The sequence below is a fragment of the Bombus huntii genome, chromosome 8 (genome assembly GCF_024542735.1).
Source record: "Bombus huntii isolate Logan2020A chromosome 8, iyBomHunt1.1, whole genome shotgun sequence".
Lineage (NCBI taxonomy): Eukaryota > Metazoa > Arthropoda > Insecta > Hymenoptera > Apidae > Bombus > Bombus huntii.
Genome location: NC_066245.1, coordinates 11,921,530 through 11,939,636, shown reverse-complemented (window position 1 = coordinate 11,939,636; position 18,107 = coordinate 11,921,530). Strand labels below are relative to the sequence as shown.

At 38.7% G+C, this 18,107-nt stretch overlaps 3 protein-coding genes across 4 annotated transcripts in view; 1 reads left to right on the top strand and 2 right to left on the bottom strand.

The window, feature by feature from the left end:
- Window positions 1–79: 79 nt before the first annotated feature.
- On the bottom strand, window positions 80–1,434 carry LOC126868972 (low molecular weight phosphotyrosine protein phosphatase-like). The gene is made up of 5 exons (XM_050625007.1): window positions 946–1,434; window positions 672–862; window positions 445–606; window positions 282–360; window positions 80–196 (listed from the first exon to the last, which is right to left on the bottom strand). The coding sequence occupies exons 1-5, from the start codon at window positions 980–982 to the stop codon at window positions 174–176; spliced, it is 492 nt and encodes a 163-aa protein (XP_050480964.1). The 5' UTR covers window positions 983–1,434; the 3' UTR covers window positions 80–173.
- A 64-nt stretch (window positions 1,435–1,498) lies between these two features.
- On the top strand, window positions 1,499–3,664 carry LOC126868967 (U3 small nucleolar RNA-interacting protein 2). Of its 2 annotated transcripts, none has more exons than XM_050625001.1 (8): window positions 1,499–1,682; window positions 1,811–1,923; window positions 1,998–2,092; window positions 2,162–2,389; window positions 2,461–2,570; window positions 2,649–2,845; window positions 2,921–3,258; window positions 3,347–3,664. In XM_050625001.1, the coding sequence occupies exons 1-8, from the start codon at window positions 1,632–1,634 to the stop codon at window positions 3,577–3,579; spliced, it is 1,365 nt and encodes a 454-aa protein (XP_050480958.1). In that variant the 5' UTR covers window positions 1,499–1,631; the 3' UTR covers window positions 3,580–3,664. The 2 variants fall into 2 exon arrangements, with proteins under 2 accessions (XP_050480958.1, XP_050480957.1); XM_050625000.1 differs by having other exon boundaries at window positions 1,995–2,092.
- Window positions 3,665–3,844: 180 nt separating this feature from the next.
- LOC126868970 (uncharacterized) overlaps window positions 3,845–18,107 on the bottom strand; it is a 58,463-nt gene continuing 44,200 nt past the window's right edge. The window contains 2 exon segments of the mRNA XM_050625005.1: window positions 3,845–14,455; window positions 16,660–16,971. Of these exon segments, the coding sequence (XP_050480962.1) occupies window positions 14,298–14,455; window positions 16,660–16,971 (470 nt within the window). The 3' untranslated portion in view covers window positions 3,845–14,297.

The window sequence follows — 18,107 nt, the reverse complement described above, 5'->3', positions numbered from 1 at the left end:
AGTTATTTTATATATGAAAGACGATTGAGAATTTCGTTTAAAGAATACTTGTAAATGATAAGTAGTAACGAATCAATACTTTAATTCTGTAATGAATTTTTATTGTCTCTAAGAATTTATACACATATAATATTTTAATAATTTTAATTATACATATTAATAGCTTTTAAGCTTTATTCTGGTTTTAAAGTTTCATCTGGAAATAAGAAGCTTGCTATAATTATATTTCTTTAAATTTAATTTATAAATTATCACAAGTGCAATACATCTTTTGATAATACCTTTATGTTGTTGCAAGAAAGCTTTTACACACCGTGTACTCTGCTCATATGCCTTATAAAATCCATTATTGTTGTTCATCTGTAAATAAATCTGTTTTAATTTAGCTCTTGTTTTATAATAGAAAATTTTAAATTAACATTTCGTATTAAAATAATTATGTACATAGTAAGGATCTTTGATTATGATTTCTCCCTTTGGATCATACTTTCCAAGAAGTTCAATCTTAGCAGTACAATTCGCAGGTTTCATATAATTTAATTTTTCAATATTACTATTATCCATTCCAAATATCCAATTAAATGTGGTAAAATCATCTATCTTGACCTACAACGACAAAATAAATTAATACTAACATTAGACATTTTTTATATAACAATAAATTTACTCACTGTTCGTGCTCTATGAGAATAGTTAGTGATACCCTTTTCTCTTAGCGTAGCCATGGCTCTTGGATCTGGACATTTACCTGTATGATATCCTATGATTGCCGCACTTTCTACTTCCCACGATTCGTTCAAGCCTAATGCATTTATTTCGTTGCTGAAAACTGCTTCTGCTATTGGCGAACGACAAATATTCCCTGTAAAATAAAAATAATGTTTTTTACTGTTATGGTATACGATTTTTTAAATTTATTATACACTCAAATATTTTAAAACATACCTAAACAAACCATAAGTACCCTTTTTTTTTGAACCATATTTTTTTTTTTTTTTTTTTTTTTTTTTTTTTACATAAATATTATAAATATAAGGGATCAATAAGAATTTACAGCGGTTCTTAACCCTGTAACTTACAGTATCGTGTGAAAGACGTAGTACGTCGTTGTTATTGATTTATTATTTACTCCAAGATAATAAATTTTCCGTGTTCAATGATCAATTGGTAATGAAATTTATCAAACATCTTGCAAAATAAAATTAGTTGTACGTTACACATGCACTTATATATCAGAAGACATGTGCGATCTGCACAACTTTGAACGCTCGACGTGTGACCGATCTTGCTTATTGTTTATTGGAACCTAAATCGCAAGGCAAGGGGTTAATTTTTTTCAAATAATTACATTATCTATGAATAATAAAACTATAAATAATAGCCATAGAAAAATGTATTATTTTCCGGTCAGGTCTGCCAATTACGCATTATTCGAAAAGTGTACTATGTTCATCGAATATAGAGTGCGCCATCGCCGGATCCTACCGGTGACTTTCCATGTAGCAGTTTGTTACATAGATTAATACCGGGCTTTCTTGATTACGGTTGCTGGCAGTGCTTGTTTAAGAAAAATAAGCCATGTGGTAGGAATGAAATAGGTTAAAATTCGTTTGAAAAAGCATTTTGTAAATATGTCATTCTTCATTCGAAATAAACAAGGTAGCGGAGGAATTAAAAGAAAGGTATAAAAAAATGTGTATATACTTAGAAATATTTGATTTTTGATATATAAAAATTATTCTGTGTCGCAAGATGCAATTGAATTTATTTGTAATGTACTACAAAGGATTACAAATTTATCATATTCTAGTTTAATGGTTATACTAAAACAAAGGGGAAGACAAAGAAGATAAATAAGCCTGTACCTGATGATAACGAAAGTATTGCCAGTACAGACGAAGAACTTGCAGAAGAAAATCAGAGGTGTTTATATATTTCCAAATTTAGATTTAATGATTTTATTTTTAACTGTTATTAATTATTATTTTGTATAGAAGAAACGAAGAATACGAAAGCGAGGAAGAAGAAGAAACTGCTCAGGAGAAGCGCGTAAGGCTTGCGAAGAAATACCTTCAGCATATCGAAGAAGAAGGTAAATTATTATATGAAATGGTTCTTCTGTGTGTTCACTTTTTAACGCCAGTTTTGTAAATAAATATAGAAAGAGATAGAGCAGAATTTGAAGAAGGAGCAGTAGCAAGAAGATTACAAGAGGAATATTTAGAAGAAAAGGGAAGATTACGGAAGACTGTAGCTTCAAATTATATCAATCATGGAGAACCAATTGTTCTAAAATGTAAAGAACATAAAAGTTCAATTACCTGTTTATGTCTCTCTAGCAATGGAAAATTTTTATATTCTGGTTCAAAGGATGGTAGTTTAGTTAAATGTATGTTACTTTTGATAAAACAACCATTGAATTACGAGAACAATTTTACTTAAGCGAATATTACATAATAGGGTGCTTAAAAGAAGGAGCAAAATTGAAAGCCGTTAAAGGAAAAAGGAAATCAGAGGCTGGAATGAAATGTGTACAATGTTTGGCAATTAGTACCGATGGTAAATTTTTGGTAAGATTATATAAACTTTCATTTATAATATATCTGCATTCACAAGTATATATAAATATCTATTTCTTACGATGAAAGGTAGCAGGAGATAGCGGTTGTAAACATATTCTAGTATTTTGTGGAGATACCTTGAATCACATAAAAAACTTGCAAGGTCATAGGGATAGCGTTACCAGCTTAGTCTTCCGTAGAGATACGCACACGTTGTATTCCGGTTCTAACGATAGAAGCGTAAAAGTATGGAATTTAGGTGATATGGCATACGTTGAATCTTTGTGAGTATATCATTATCGTTGTCATCATTTTAACGTAGCTTACTCTATTATAGTCGCATTTTATTACTTTCTTAGATTTGGACATCAAAATGGCGTTACATCGATTGACGCGCTTGCGCGTGAACGAGCTATAAGTAGCGGTGGTTTCGATGGGACGATACGAATTTGGAAAATCGTAGAAGAATCGCAACTTATATTCAATGGACATGGTGGTAGCATAGATACCGTAAAGCTTATAAACGAAGAACACTTTTTTAGTTGTGGAGACGACGGACAATTATGCGTTTGGGGTTGTTTAAAGAAAAAACCTTTGTGTTCGGTGCTAGACGCACACGGAAGAGATGAAAGCAATGATCAACCAATGTGGATATCGAGTATAGCTACTTTACTCAATACAGATCTAGTTGCATCAGGTATTAAATACTGTTTTCTTTTTTAAATGTGTGATTCGTTTGTCTCTATGAAAGAATGTTAATCGTTTATCGTAATTATGGAATATAGGATCGCGAAATGGTGTTATCAGATTATGGCAATGCGGCGATTCCTTTAGATCATTGAATCCGCTATTTGAGATACAACTAACAGGGTTCGTCAATGCGCTATGTTTCACTTCGGATGGGACTCAACTTATTGCTGGAATTGGTCAAGAACACAGACTTGGAAGATGGTGGCGGATATCAGAAGCAAAAAATTCTATAGTTATAATACCGTTAATTCAAACAAAGAATAAATAGTTTATAATATTAAGAAGAAACGAACAGTTGTAAATTGAATATGAATAGTTAGGTAAATAAAGATCGTATAATTTTTTACACGTTTTATCTCGACAAACTTCTTTCTATATTAAACAAAAAAATATATTGTTTATTATTTCATAGTTGATGTTTGTCATTTATTTTTCCACATAACATTTGTCATCTGACTTTTTGTTATCTTCGAATATCTCATTTACAATGAAATCGAGTCGTAAACATGCGAATGAAATAAAAGAAATATTGGTCCACAGTACAAGTATTTATTTATTCTGTACAAAAGTTGAGTTATAAAATATTATGTCCCCATTTTAGGTCTTGTTCTTAGTCTTGTATACCATGCCGTCTTGAGTTCGTTCGTATAATAACAATGATCGCCGCAGAGGACATTAGCGTTTACAAGAATGAAGTGATTACCGCCATTGATTTATTCGCGTCTACTGACTACGAACCAGAAAGAAACGAGCATCGATTTCGCCAGATCTCTTCCTCATTCATACGTAAATGCACCTGTCCTTGCACGAACCTCGGGCTCACCGTGTACATATACAAATCAAATCGACTTTTTTCCCCTTATATTCGCGTCAACAAACGAGTGTACAGCGATTGTACGCTACTTCTTGTATGCATTCTTGCAGGAATGTTTTTCAAACGAGTGCGACGACCTAGGCCTTTCGGTATGGTTTTCTTCCATCGTTTCGTCTCGCATTATTTAAATTTCTTTGTTCACTCTTACTTAGAACCTTATAACTGCAAGTATGCTTCTACGCGGATGACCGAATAAGCAGCATTGCTTCCCGCCCGATTAGTTTCTTCTCCATTGGCTCTACTTTCGCGAGAAGTCTATGTACTCCGACACGTGTTGCCTAAAATGCTTTCCTTTTCTCTCGTTTGTCTCGCGTTTCTTTTCTCGAGTTGCGCGATCCTTAAGTTATGCGCGCTTCAAATCAGGCATCGCTTTCGTTCGATCTATCCGTTTTTCCTTCTCGTTTCTTCCGTTTTCTTCTTTCCGCGAGCTCACCCGATTGTTTCCATTTTCAGCGAATCAATGAAATTTACCAGTGGAATCGTTATCTCAAATTGTTATGGAGTTTAACGGTGAATAATTTTTCTATTCGTCTTACTTAGCTGCCTGAAAAGAAGGAAAGTGATGGCACAAAAATGGCACCTGTTAACGCTAACTTTCGAAACTTAATACTAAAACTTGTGATAAATATAGACCACAGTTTATCGTTGCATTCTTTCCCATTATAGAAGTGCCTTGGAGAAGCGCTTGGAGAAGAAATACGTGCGAGTGTATTTCTTTGGTGGTTAGAAGTAGAATGCGTGCGAACGTGTAAGACAAGACTTATTCAGCGTGACCGCAAACGAATATCGTAAACACCGGAAATCATCATACAGCACACTTACAAGCACACTTAACATTTTTTCGCATCGTTCTATATAATATAAATTCGTTCTATATAAACAATCGTACAACGATTTAGGCTCCAAATCTCGCGTATATCTCGACACGCCACAGAGGAACTGACTTTTCATTTTGCGAAAATTTTGCACCGCAAAAATATTTCTCGTTTTCATGTGTAACACTCTCGCTTCGGATTTAGAATCGATAAATAGCTGTAAACAACGCGACGAGCGTACCTTACAGATTCAAGTAGGGGAAACGATTCGTTCGAGCGCATCTTCTTTCTTTTCTTTTTTTCTGCCAAATACTCTGTTTTTTCAACGATTTATAAGTCCTGTCCTACGTGACGACAGTTTTGCACTTAGAACAATTGCATCGAGGGATCGCAGAAACTATTGTCAGTCGCGAGTCGCTTGGTAAGTCGAGAGATTCGTTGTCTGTGAAGCATACACGGCTGAAAGCCTTAGGCGAATCGAATGGGGGCTTGATTAATCGGATCGAATCGATCGAAAGGAAGTGGCATGGTCGCATGCCCGTGAACAAGCAACGCGGCTCGAAACATAAGCATCGTTCTTTTCGGCATTGCGAATCGTCAGATTTCGTATATTACACGCCATCGCGATTTTCTCTATTATGTATACGCTATGTACATTTGATCTTGTAAAGCACATAACATCCGGATCGATAGTTAACTTTTCAGGTGAAATTATTATTTTATCAAATATAAAATATTCAGACATAAAATATAACAGGTTTTTACAACTCCAAAGATGTGGTTCATACGTTACTGAGTAGTTTGAACGATTGAAATGTTTGAATAGAGACAAAATATCTTAGAATTAAATGAAAGACTTGGAGGAAGAAGGAGGGAATGAAGCGACGGATCAATGAATTCAGTCTGAGTTAACAGTCAGTCAGTGTGGATCTTGTTTTTAGATTACTAACATTTCAAACTGGTGGTGGATAAGGTAATGTTGCCTTTTCTTTTTTCCGTATCTAACATTTCAAAATAATATGTTTTAGTATTCTACGTGTTGTATGTCCTTTAATGTCACATATATAAAATATAAAGCGATAAGAAATTTCTGGCAAAGTTTTGTTTAAAATCTTCAATTCTCCATGTATACACACTCCATTGAACGACATCGTGGATATTATGTGCTTTTTAAGATGTACTGCTTGTGAATGTAGCGCGTTCATCTTTGACAGACGGTATTTCAACTTCGATGGAACGTGGAACGAATTGAAACGATTTTTATATATGATCAGCGTCGAAAGACTCGCGAAATTTAAGAATGCGATCGAACCGGACATCCGTTTTCGCTGCCAACTCACATTCCTCCATACTCTATAGCTTCTATCTCTCTTTTTTTAACATTCGTTTTGCAGGGTAGAACAACGAATAAGTTACGGCTACGATAATTACCAATCGCTTTCGAGGCTATCGATTACGTTAATTAAAAATGGCAGTTTTACGTTTTAAATTACATTTCGCTCGTTTCACGCGACGCAAGAAGTAATCGTCGTCTTTACGTCTGTGCGTTTGAATTTCACGCGTTCAACCATTGATTAAAACATATGAAATCCTTCGAATCGATCAAAGCGTATACGTGTGTATATATATATATATATTTCATATATATATATAATATATATATATATAAAACAATACGAAATTTCATGAAAAGTTTGAGCTTCGATAAAAACGTAATTCAACCTATCAATTTCCTCTTGCATCTCGTGTTTACAGCGTTTCGAAACAACGGTAAAAGATGTGTATACGTCTAAAATCGGTAAAAGCGGAAAAATCAGTGCAACAGAGCGTATATATCGTTTATTTGTGTTCTCACCGTTTTCAATAAATATCCATCGAAATGATCGCGAATGCAGTTTTACACGCAAATCGTTTTCATTCGTTTAAAAAATAGAAACATTTGGAAATGAACCGCGAGGGGATTCACGGATGCGCTTACAACCTTTCGAATCGAGCAGGCAACGATCGTTTAAATATAATTCTTTTTACAACCAATTTGATTCCAGGAACTCATTAATGCCTGTCGAGGGTTCAACGAAAGAGGCGTGACACGCGATTTCCCCAAATTTACCATTCAGCACTGTGAATCCCTCTGGTTCCTATACAACCCACGCAATGGTGCTCGTCGCTGATGGCCTCAAACGCAAAAAAGGAAACCTGATTTCTTCACCGAATCCGCGAACTAGAACTCGATACCCTGGTATCTGAATCGCGTGGAACGTGGATCGCACGCATCTCGTCCATCGAGAAGAACATTTCTTTTTCTTCATCATCATCATCATCGTCGTCGTCATCATCTTCTTCTTTTCTTTCTTTCTTTTTCTTTTTTTTTTTTTTTTTTTTTTTTATTTGTACTTAAACGATTCGAGACGACTCGCGCAAGGTACTTTCAAAATGAAACGTTTCGACGCCGACGTATTTCGTCGTACGCGTCGACGTACTTTGTATGTGTTATGTGAGTGAGTATGTACGTGTATTATTATTATTTTATCGGGGGACGCCCGGTCTCCCTGTCCGGCATTTTAACATTTTCCAGTTACTTTTTCACTTTTTTTTTTATTTTGTTTCGTTTGGTTTACTTTCATTTTCCATCGTTATATGTGACCGTATATCGACATGCATAATACAATATAGCTATATAAATCGCGCGACGCCGACGAGTTTACGTTTAGAGCATCGTCGACCCTTTTTCCCACCTTTCGTCTTTCTTTCTTTCTTTCTTTCTTTCTTTCTTTCTCTGCTTCTGCGAGTGAATTCACGCGCTTTTGCGTTTTACGTCGCGTGGTCGTCGAAGTCGCGTCGCTTTTGCATATGTGTATATCGTGTCTCTGTATCTGTGTATGAGTGTACATTTAAATATATACTTTTTTTTTCTTTTTTTTTTCTTCATATCTCTAGAGTAACGCCGCACCTTTTCTCGCGACGCCCTCGACAATGTTTGAAACTGTTTGTATCGCAATATGTGCCAATATACATGTATATGTGTCGTGTGCACGTGTCGTAGTGTGTATATGTGTGTGCGTGTCTTGCACGTACTTCATGAAGATCGATTCACGTTTACTGTGTACTTTTTATGGTTACCTGTAATTTTTCCGACGATTATGTCGTTTTTCCGGTTCTTTCTTTTTTTTTTTTTTTGCTTGTTTGGTTGTCTGTTTGGACTGTTTAAACACTATTTCGCTACAAGTGGACTACCATTATGAACACTACGCTACTTTGTATTGTATCTGTAATGCTTTGTAATGAACGACTGTACTGTACTGAACGTGCATACTTAGCGAGCACACGCAATCTATAATTGATCGATCCCGTTCACGAATGCCACACGTGGACCGCGTTACTATTTTTATAATTTTTTTCAGCTTTTGCTTTTTATCTGTTTACTCGGTTCAAATTTAGATCGAGCGACGGTGAGGCAAAAGAGAGATAATGGCTGAATAAATATTGTTGCGTCGTAATTGGAAACTAGGTGGTTTGATTGTCAGACAACGCTAACCGATCGAACTATTCAAACCGTTGATACTTTCTTTCTCCAAGCTGGTTTTCATATCTTTCTTTTTTCTTATCCTCGATATATCGTATCGATCGATCGAATAAACTGTGTGATATCATCTTTCGACGTCTTTTTCCCATTTTATAAACATGATATCCCGACTGTTGTTTAATTTATATGTAAATACGTGTACCGTGTTCAGGAGAGAGAAAAGAAATGATCTAACGGTTGCTCCGGTGATAACGTGGCGCCTGCCGTATGGCTTCCGTGACCGTGATCGTATGTGTCATGTAATGTTACCTGTTACAAAATTAATATATGCAACGTGAGAGAATTCATGACCTGGCTAAAAAGTGTGGTTCTGTATTCAAACGCTCTTTTGTTTAATTAGTACTTGTGTTTCTCGATTATGAGTTAATAATCATAGTTTAATAATAACCACTTTGTGTTTTTTCTTATCTTTTTTTCCATCTTGTTAAAAATCTTAGACATCAACGTACATTCACTTTTATAATAAATTGTTATTAGAAACCTATCCTCATACTTGCTATGTATTTAATATAAATTTCATCGTGTTATCGTTATTGATCGTAATCTTTTTCTTGTTTTTCTTCATTTCTCTATTTACAACGACGTACCTACGAAATCATCTCGATCCCATTTTCACGCTCGATAAATCCGCGACGTTGTCAATTCGACGCGGTAAATCTAATTAATCGATCCCTTCATACTTTTCCCTTTCCCATCCCTGTTGCTTCTTTCTTTCTCGTTACTGCCCTCGTTTTATCTCATCCCCATTATACCCCCTGTCTCGAGAAGAGAGGAACAAGCCCTTTTCGCGTACGAATAGTCGCCTGCTGTGATCTCCATCCGCGAAGACCTCTAATCTCTTGACATTGTTCCAAAACACGCACACGAGAGGATAACACAATGAAATAGCGAAAATGAACGATAAAAATCGCAATGAAGGGGAGGTTCGGACGTCTTTGGATTAGAAAACTGTGAAACCTGTTCCTCGTTTTGTTCTTCGTGTGTTTCTGCTCGAAACGTGCCATCTGCAACGCGTCTACGTACTTATGCGTAACTGTATATCGGTCTGTGTACGCGATTAAGAGCGAAGACTAATCTTAACGCGCGATCTAATTAATCGTAATCTTCAGGTTCATCGACCTTATGATTATTCCTGTGTGTCTCTGTTATATCGGTGTCGTTAAACTTTCTATTATATCGATTATCTATGTATACTTTCTACTAACGATTTAAATACCTTTAAATGGTACGATGCTTGTCCCTGTTCATGATTACAAAAATAACTTTCGAGGAGCAGCGTTTCACGTTGTGGTCGGTAGTAGTGGTGGTGGTGGTGGTGGTGGTTGTGGTGGGGGTGGTGGTGGTCGGGATTGGTGTTACGGATGGACCGGAGGGTGCTTTCGGAGCGGATCGGTCGAAACGAAAAAAAAAAAAAAAAGAAGAAAAGAAGAAAGACAAATGAAGGAGAGAAAAATAAAAAAATATTGCAGTGAGTGACCTTGTCTATTTTCTATCGATAGTTCGAGTCTATATTATTGTTATACCGTATCATCTATCGTCCGTAAGAATGAGTACCATTCACATTGGATCTATGTAACTTTGCTGCATTGCTATTGCATTTATGTTTAATTGATTACGGGCTTTCATGCTGGCTCTGATTAATTCGATTAATTCGAGTCGATCGATAATTCGCCGCCCGGAGCAGTTCTATCGATACATCCACGATTCAAGACGTGTGTGCAACCGTGTTACATGGATCGTCGATCATGCCGATCGAAACGTAAACGCACTCTACTATTTGCGTCCCTTTACAAATGTACGTTACTGTATGTAATATCCTCTGAGACCCGCAAAGCGAACTTGTACGAGAAACGTTTTGTACAATCGTGTGTTAAATTACTTCTACTTCGTGTGAGAGGGTTAACGAATCGTATATACCTAAATGATATCGTGACGCTATAGTTGACGACTGATCTACGCAGAAGCGCTTCGAACGCTTTTCCTTACAATGGTGCAGGTGATTGTCTTTGGGTTTCGTTTTGCGGGTTGATCAGCGGCTCACAAACAATTCCACGTGTATACATGTGTGTGCGAACGAAAACGACTAGAGAGAAACTAAAAGAAACTGTCATCGTAGCAGCTATAGTTAACGAAACGAAAATATGATCATTTGTGAGAAATCTACATGCTAAGAATCGTGGAATCGTAGGTATCGTCGCGAACTGCTTTCTCGTAATCGATCGCTCGTACGTGTACGAAATTGCTATTGCGGTTAACACATGGGTAAAAAGTACAAACTGTAGACAGACGAACGGACAGACAGACAAACAGACGTGGATCGGAGGCATGTAATACTTAGGCTTACAATACTGTAATGGATAACATTATACACGCATTTAATTTCCATCGTTTCCCTCAACATTCCCGGCTGATCGTGGTCATTGATTTCCATTTTAATTGTCGCGTATAATTAAGGACGATGAACCATCAATGAACGATGAAAACGAGTCGGTCAATCGAGCAGCCATCAGAATACATCTTTTCTTTATTATCTACGATTCGGAATTGGGGTCTCTTTCTCTCTCTCTCTCTCTCTCTCTCTCTCTCTCTCTCTCTCCCTTGCGCTCTCATTAATCTTTCTTACATTCTCTCGCTCTGCCTTATACAATACGTAATTCTCTCCGCATATTCGTATTTACAATAATTCGTTACTCTAGTTGCCGTTCGGTCGAACTCTTTTTCTCGTGGCCAACGTGAAACGATCATTTGCTCGTTGTAGTTTCTTCCTTTCGCATCCTCGTGCCACGAACGCTCTTCGGTCGCTGTGTGTGCATTTTTACGCGCGCGGTAACAACTATGTGCACTTATTGAAGCTCCATTCACACTGGTGCTCACGGATCCATTTTTAAGACCAGGTTGTATGTAATTATATTCGCCGTGTTGTTCGTATCGCCGATACAGAATCGGTAGATACGTTTGGTATATTGTGATCGGTCGGGTATATTGTGATCGCCAAACTAGACGTCGGACGCAAAAACGATAATTTTGCATTCTGGAAGATGAGATGCGCGTAAATAAGAGTTGTGTAAGTACGCAAGCAATAAAATAGCGCCGTCGTAGCCGTGCGGCCAATCATCGAATGTATTGGCGGGAACGCAATTTTAAAGATTACAAGTTACGTTTATACGATACGATACGCGACATGCGCAAGATGCGCGCGCACTATATAATTAATTGCCGGTACAACGTATTCCGCGCGATAAAATTCGAGATACATAGTTGACGTTTGTCGTGTGATTATGGTAAAATTGTGTGATCGATAGAAATATGGATCCGTGATCGTGATCGAGCGAAACACGGGCTTACGGATACGTACAGGATACGTGCACAATGTTATACGTTAATGGGCGTTCATAACGTAAAATCGGCTGCGATCGCAGCGTGAACAGAGCTTGAACGTTAGCGAAGAGGGCGTCGTTATCGACGCACGCGACAAATCAGAGCGGGATCGCGTGTAACGATCGTGACCACTGTGCATGTATACATGTAATCCCGTACGTTTTACAAATAAATGCGATTTGCATGCGCGTACGTTCGTCAGTACGCGGATGTAAACGAAATCTGCGTGGCGGTGAACAATAAATAGAGTATATAAAAAAAAAAAAAAAAAAAAACAGGAGAATCATAGGGACAACTGAAAAGAACGATGTACATAGCACAAAAGACGATACCGAAATCGACGAAATGAAACCGACCATCGCACGGCCAATTTATTGAAATAGCGAGCACACGTCGAAATAAGCACTCGAACGCGCGTGTTCGACGTTTTCGAGCAATACAGCACGAGAAAAAAATTAAAGAAAATAGAAGGAAACAACAAATGGCAGATCCGATGATGACAGGGGTCGAGAATTCATCGTTTTGCTCGCGTCATGTCGTTTCTTTTATCATTACCCCGCCGAATACGCAATTTATTCGCTATTAAATTTGATATTTTTTACTAGTAAATATAGAATATCGAGTGTGATTATTCGTAGCGTAATGATAGCGGATAATAAATATAATACAGATCTATAGATAAAGTTCGGTATGGTACAACTATGATACAAAAATTGTTATTTCGTTCGCTCCGCGATCAGTCTCTCTCACGCATTACACACCATACTTTCGTTCGTTCGTTCGTTCGTTCGCCATTTCCCTTCGACGAACTCGGTCGAAGAGAGGAATTTTCGAATTTCTTCGCCGACAATACTTCACGTGTTCGCGAAAGTGTCACGATTGCGAGAATCGCGGGCGGAACTTACAAAAGTTTATCGCACCTTACACAGTTTTGTGTCCTAACCAAATGGGCGATCTTTGTGTTCACGAATGTTCACATACGCCTCGCAATACACCCACACACGTCATACTCTGTCACACTCGGAAATGTTCACTCACGCTGTATCGCACTCTTCCGTGTGTCATATATAAGATTTTACCTAGTATACGGCACTCTCTTAAATTCCTCTGCCCCGAAGACGAGGCAAGAGCCACTTGTACATATTCATTAGGAATTTATTTACACGCGTGCTAATTATCCTGCTCGCGACTGTGCTCGCGCAAACCGAACGACCCTCCGCCATGACTGTTTCCTTCGATAGATTTCGATCCGAATATTGGCGCGACCATCGCGACTAATCGCGGATTAACGTTTGATTCGATTATCGCAATAAGTCACGTGATTGATCTGAAATCTTTAGTTAAACAAATGACGTATCTACATTTGCGCGGGCGTGATACTGAAAATATTAACGGAAAAACGAGTGCTAAGTGATACATCTACTAAGATGGCAAGTTTTAAATCATACTAACCTAGTAAGTAATTGGTTCTCTATATACATATAAGTTTCTAAGTTAACTTAATCGTTTGACTTTTCAAGTACGATACTAATTCTCAAGCAATCGAGGCATAGATGACAGAGGACCGTTCGTCAACCAACGTCGATGTCAGTCGTACGATATCATTATTATTCGAAATCCTCACGCGCGAGGTTATGATATTTAAACGAAACAACTTTCGCGCTTCTCTTTGACGGACGTATTTATTCACTATGCGGCGTATGCCACGCTCGAGGATATTTAGCACGCTGTCCACGACTTCGTTCTCTTTCCTCGTATTTCCAATAAATACCTAGAATTAGCGTAATGATAAGAAGGACAACCAATACGACTACCATTTATAGTAGTGATAATAGTGGGCATACTATAATAGTGTCTAATAGTAGCGTTTCTCCTCGTTTCGTCTTTCTTCGTCTTTGTAATCTTACTATCTACGTCTTCGTTCTTCGTTTTCGAATAGTTTCAATATGGCGTTGCTGCTCGTGTGTCGTGCGTGTCTCTTCTCTTGACATTTACGTTTATTTTCTTTTTTATTATTTCTGCCGACTCTTCGTTCTTCTTATAACTCGCATCCTCTTTTATTTTCATTTAATTTTTCTTTTTTCTCTAAACCATTGTTGTTCGTTTTTGTCTTCGTTCCCTCCCGATTAAATTTTCTCGTTCTCTTTCTCTCTCGAGGCAGTCCGACCATAAATCGTGCGCGTTTTATTTTTCATTTATTTTTCACGATTGAGGGGCGGCCACGCGAGCGCGCGCGCGCGCACGCGTGCCTCAAGAAATTAATTAAACGTAGGATAATCACAGAAAAAGGGGTTTCGACGTATGGGATATACGTTCTCGTCGGTAGTGTTGTCGCTTCACCGTAATAATTGCGGCATGATCGCGCTGATAAACAAGCTTCCCGTCAACACCATCACCAGCTGGTAGTACCGATCTTGAACACGGCTGGAACTCGCCCCGTTGTAGGTCAATTCTTCGTTCTTCACAACTTCGTTCGGATGGTCCGAATATTCCTCTGTAGACAGAAAAAATCAATTGTTTATTTCCGGACAATAGCCATTTGATCGTTTATCGTAGTTATTAAAAAAAAAAAAAAAAAAAAAAAACACACGTTTATCCGCCAACTTAATTGATTAACGTGGATTAACAAATGGAAATTTTTAATTGGGAATTCAGTTATCCGATGAAACAGAAGCAAATAGAAGTGCTTCTTGCATAATTTGGACAATGTAGAAATTAATACTTTACAGCGAGTAATTCCAAGATCCTGGATTTCTGTTAGCAATTATTAATACTTCGAGCTCTTGAGATTAATTTTATTTTTCTTTGTTATTTTTCCAATAAATAATCACGTTATTCTTCCAGAAAGGAGGTCAACGACGTCTCTAAATTTCTCCTGTTCGAAATGAAACTTCCATGAGCTCCGTGGGAAAAAGTTGCTTCATTACCAGGGCTAGGAAACGCGGCGATATCGGAGCGGAAGCTTCAACTTCCATCTAGGTTCCGGCTTATTGGTGAGTACTTGGAGATTGATGTACTTTTTGCTTCTGCTCGATGCGAAACGCGTCGTAACGGATATACATCGTCGGTCACGAACCAAGTTGTAAATTTCGTGGGACACGATTCGATTTCGAAGGGACGATTTTAATACAGTGGAGAAATTCGAATCGTTGTTACAAAGGAAGGCGGAACGGGGCCGACTCGAGTAATTTCAATTCAACACCTCCGGAACACGAATTCCCTGTTGCGTTTCGAGCCAAGCAGGTTGCCTCGTTAACGTCCGTGTCCTGGCTATCGATGGAATGCAAATGTGTGCATATCCGTGGCGCATTTTCAAGTGAAATTATCGTAGGTGACAACACAAGAAGGGCGACTAGACGACAGATGGTTGTCGAGAGAGTCACCTAGAATCGAGTCGCCTACCGCGTTCGATTGTTCTCCATCTGGCACGCGTTTTGGGGACCAAAGATGTTCCTTCGTTTATTAAGTTTTTTACTCTTAATTTTGTAAATAATTTCCTTCGTTCGCGGTATTAACTGATCTAACTTTTATACTCGATACTTTTCTAATTATACGAGAATGAGTATAGAACGTTTGATCTGAACGCGAAAAATAAAGATAGGATGTATGATGCTCGAGGTATGTTTCGGAAGTTTTACGTCCGGTCAATCAATGCAATTTTCAACGTATTACCCTTTTCGATATTATTTGTAGGATGCATTAGTAGCGATAATAAGTAGAATAAGACATGACGAGGGACAATATAATTTTAAAACCTGATAAAATTTATTTGCTCGTTACTCGTTTATTTACTTTATCCGTTTCAATACGAGCAAACGATAAGCCAAATGAATTACGTAAAATGATTGTTTGGCACGCAGTGCACCGCCACGTTCAACTACATAACGGTAATTTAATGACCGAAGCGACGACGACTCTTCTCTTTGACTTTCGCACTCGCGTCCAGCTATCGTGAAAGAACGATGGAAAAGAAAGACTTTCGCGCGAATATGGACTCACGCTTGCTCCGATCGAAAAGAAGAAATATCAATTATGCGATGTTAATAACGAAGATATAACGATATAGCGATGTAGCGATACAACGCGGTAATTCCTTTATCCTGAAAAAACGATTTACACGACGATAACGAGCGGTAAAATCGTCGAGTACGAGTGGTTTATCTTAATTTTATGCAACAGTAATCCCGATACGAAGCGATAATTATCGGCCGGACAAAACGAAAGTAACGATAAGGGACAAGGGATTTAGCGGCACAAGTTAGCGGCTAAGTTAGAAAACGCGTTCTCGCAAAATATAGGCGCGATCTGACGCGATTGTCGTCGACTATTTTATTCGATGATGTTCGAATTTCTCATTACTCTATTCGATAATTAAATTCGAGCAACTCGGCGATGCTCGCAGATACATTATAGACGATCTAATTCGCGTCGATTAATAAAATGACCCTCCTCTTGCATGATTAATTTCGACAAGATGCGACGACGACGAGAGAGATTTGGCGTAAGAAAAGAGAATGAAAAAGAAGAAAGCAACGAAGGAACACGGAATGGTAGAGAAAGAGAGAAGGATAAAAAAAAAAAAAAGAAAAAATGAAAGAATCATTGGCCGAGATAATGGTCGCGAGGAGCATCGAGAAACTCGTTTCGCGGCAAAGAGAGCAGGTGGCAAGAGGCGGTGGGGCGCTGTGTTATACGTACTGTTCTTCTTCTTCTGGCCGATCGAGGTCTTGGGCGGCGAGGAGGACGGCGGTCCATTGTGAATCGGAGGCTGATGCGGATGCACAGGGTAGATGGCCGGAGGGGGTACGTGGGGCAGGGTCGGCGCCGCCGTGGCCGGTTGATGATGATCGTGATGATGATGAATGCTGCCCCCTGGGTAGAATCGATCTGGGCCGCCGTTCTTGACGACGCTCGGTGGTGGCGGGGGTGGTATTCCGACGGCTCCTCCACCCAAAACTGCGGTGCTGGTCGAGCTGCTGCTTGGCACGGTGCTGCTGGTTACAGCTACGGCTGAAAAATGACATAGATCAACGTTAACGTATTCCTCTTTCTCTAACGTTCTTATTACATCGTCATGTTCGCGAGGCACGACGCGACGACGCGACGTGCTTTCGAGAGAACCGTACGTACGACGTAGTCTCGTCTGGGCTGCATCGTGCGGCCAGAGCTATACTTTGTTGCGGCTATTGAATTTTAGCGTGTAATCTCCGCCAGTGATTTTTTTCCGCTGGTTCACGAGTTGCGTGCAATTTTCAGCCAGTCTCGATTACTGTTGTTACGCGCGCGCGAGCGCCCGTCCAACATCGTCGTTCACCGGCATTTCCAGCCGGATGATTTAGGATAACGTCGCGTCGACGAGCGTTTCGATTTTAACTCCGCAATCGCGGTCCAAATCGCGCATCGGTTTTGCGTAATTTTCAACAGGGGGATTCAACGACGGAGAACGCGACCGCCGTTCCACGATTGCTCGTAAACGGGACCGAGTGTCCGGTGAATCGACATCGATTTCAATTATCTATGTACATACCCGCGTTCGCCAGAGGTCGATATTTTAAAGCCGGCCCCCGAATCGAAATACAGGCGGTTATGATTGCGTCCGTTAAATTTTATTTAATCGCTCCGGCGATCATTCGCCGATGCCGATCGTACGTAATAATAGAATCGCGCGCAAACCGTTACAATCATAACCGTAAACGCGGTATCGTAAAAGTTTGATCGAACATCCGCGATGATCGCCACGGGAAAACGATGGGAACGTGAATTCTTGTTACTGCGTCCGATGTCCGTTTAAAACGTTTATGCGATATATAAAAGAAAAAAATAATCTTCTTTATTACGCGACTTTAAATCGAAATTTACGCAATTTGCGGTCGAAGTTCATTCCTGAAACCGATCGACTTTCGGCGATAAAGCAAAGAGAACAAAAAAAAAAAAAAAAAAAAAAAAAGAAAAGAAAAAAAAATAAAAAAGAATAGGAATAAAAGATTGAAAGAAAACACGATAACCGTAATGAATGACAAATGCTTTATGTTCTCGGCCGAAATTCACAGGCACAAAGACCTCGGGGAGAATGAACTTCTACCGGTGGAATAAAGTCGAAGATTAATTTCGCATTTTCGTCGGCTAATTGCCGGCGTAAATGTCTT

What these genes read in the sequence shown, in the direction of transcription:
- LOC126868972 (XM_050625007.1), bottom strand. Translation starts at nt 982, where the DNA reads ATGGTTCAAAAAAAAAGGGTACTTATGGTTTGTTTAG. An exon ending in TAATCAAAGATCCTTACTAT is followed by an intron (nt 361 to 444) that starts GTACATAATTAT and finishes ATTTATTTACAG; the next exon opens with ATGAACAACAATAATGGATT. An exon ending in TTTCTTGCAACAACATAAAG is followed by an intron (nt 197 to 281) that starts GTATTATCAAAA and finishes TCTTATTTCCAG; the next exon opens with ATGAAACTTTAAAACCAGAA.
- LOC126868967 (XM_050625000.1), top strand. Translation starts at nt 1,632, where the DNA reads ATGTCATTCTTCATTCGAAATAAACAAGGTAGCGGAGGAATTAAAAGA. An exon ending in GTACCGATGGTAAATTTTTG is followed by an intron (nt 2,571 to 2,648) that starts GTAAGATTATAT and finishes TTACGATGAAAG; the next exon opens with GTAGCAGGAGATAGCGGTTG. An exon ending in TACAGATCTAGTTGCATCAG is followed by an intron (nt 3,259 to 3,346) that starts GTATTAAATACT and finishes TATGGAATATAG; the next exon opens with GATCGCGAAATGGTGTTATC.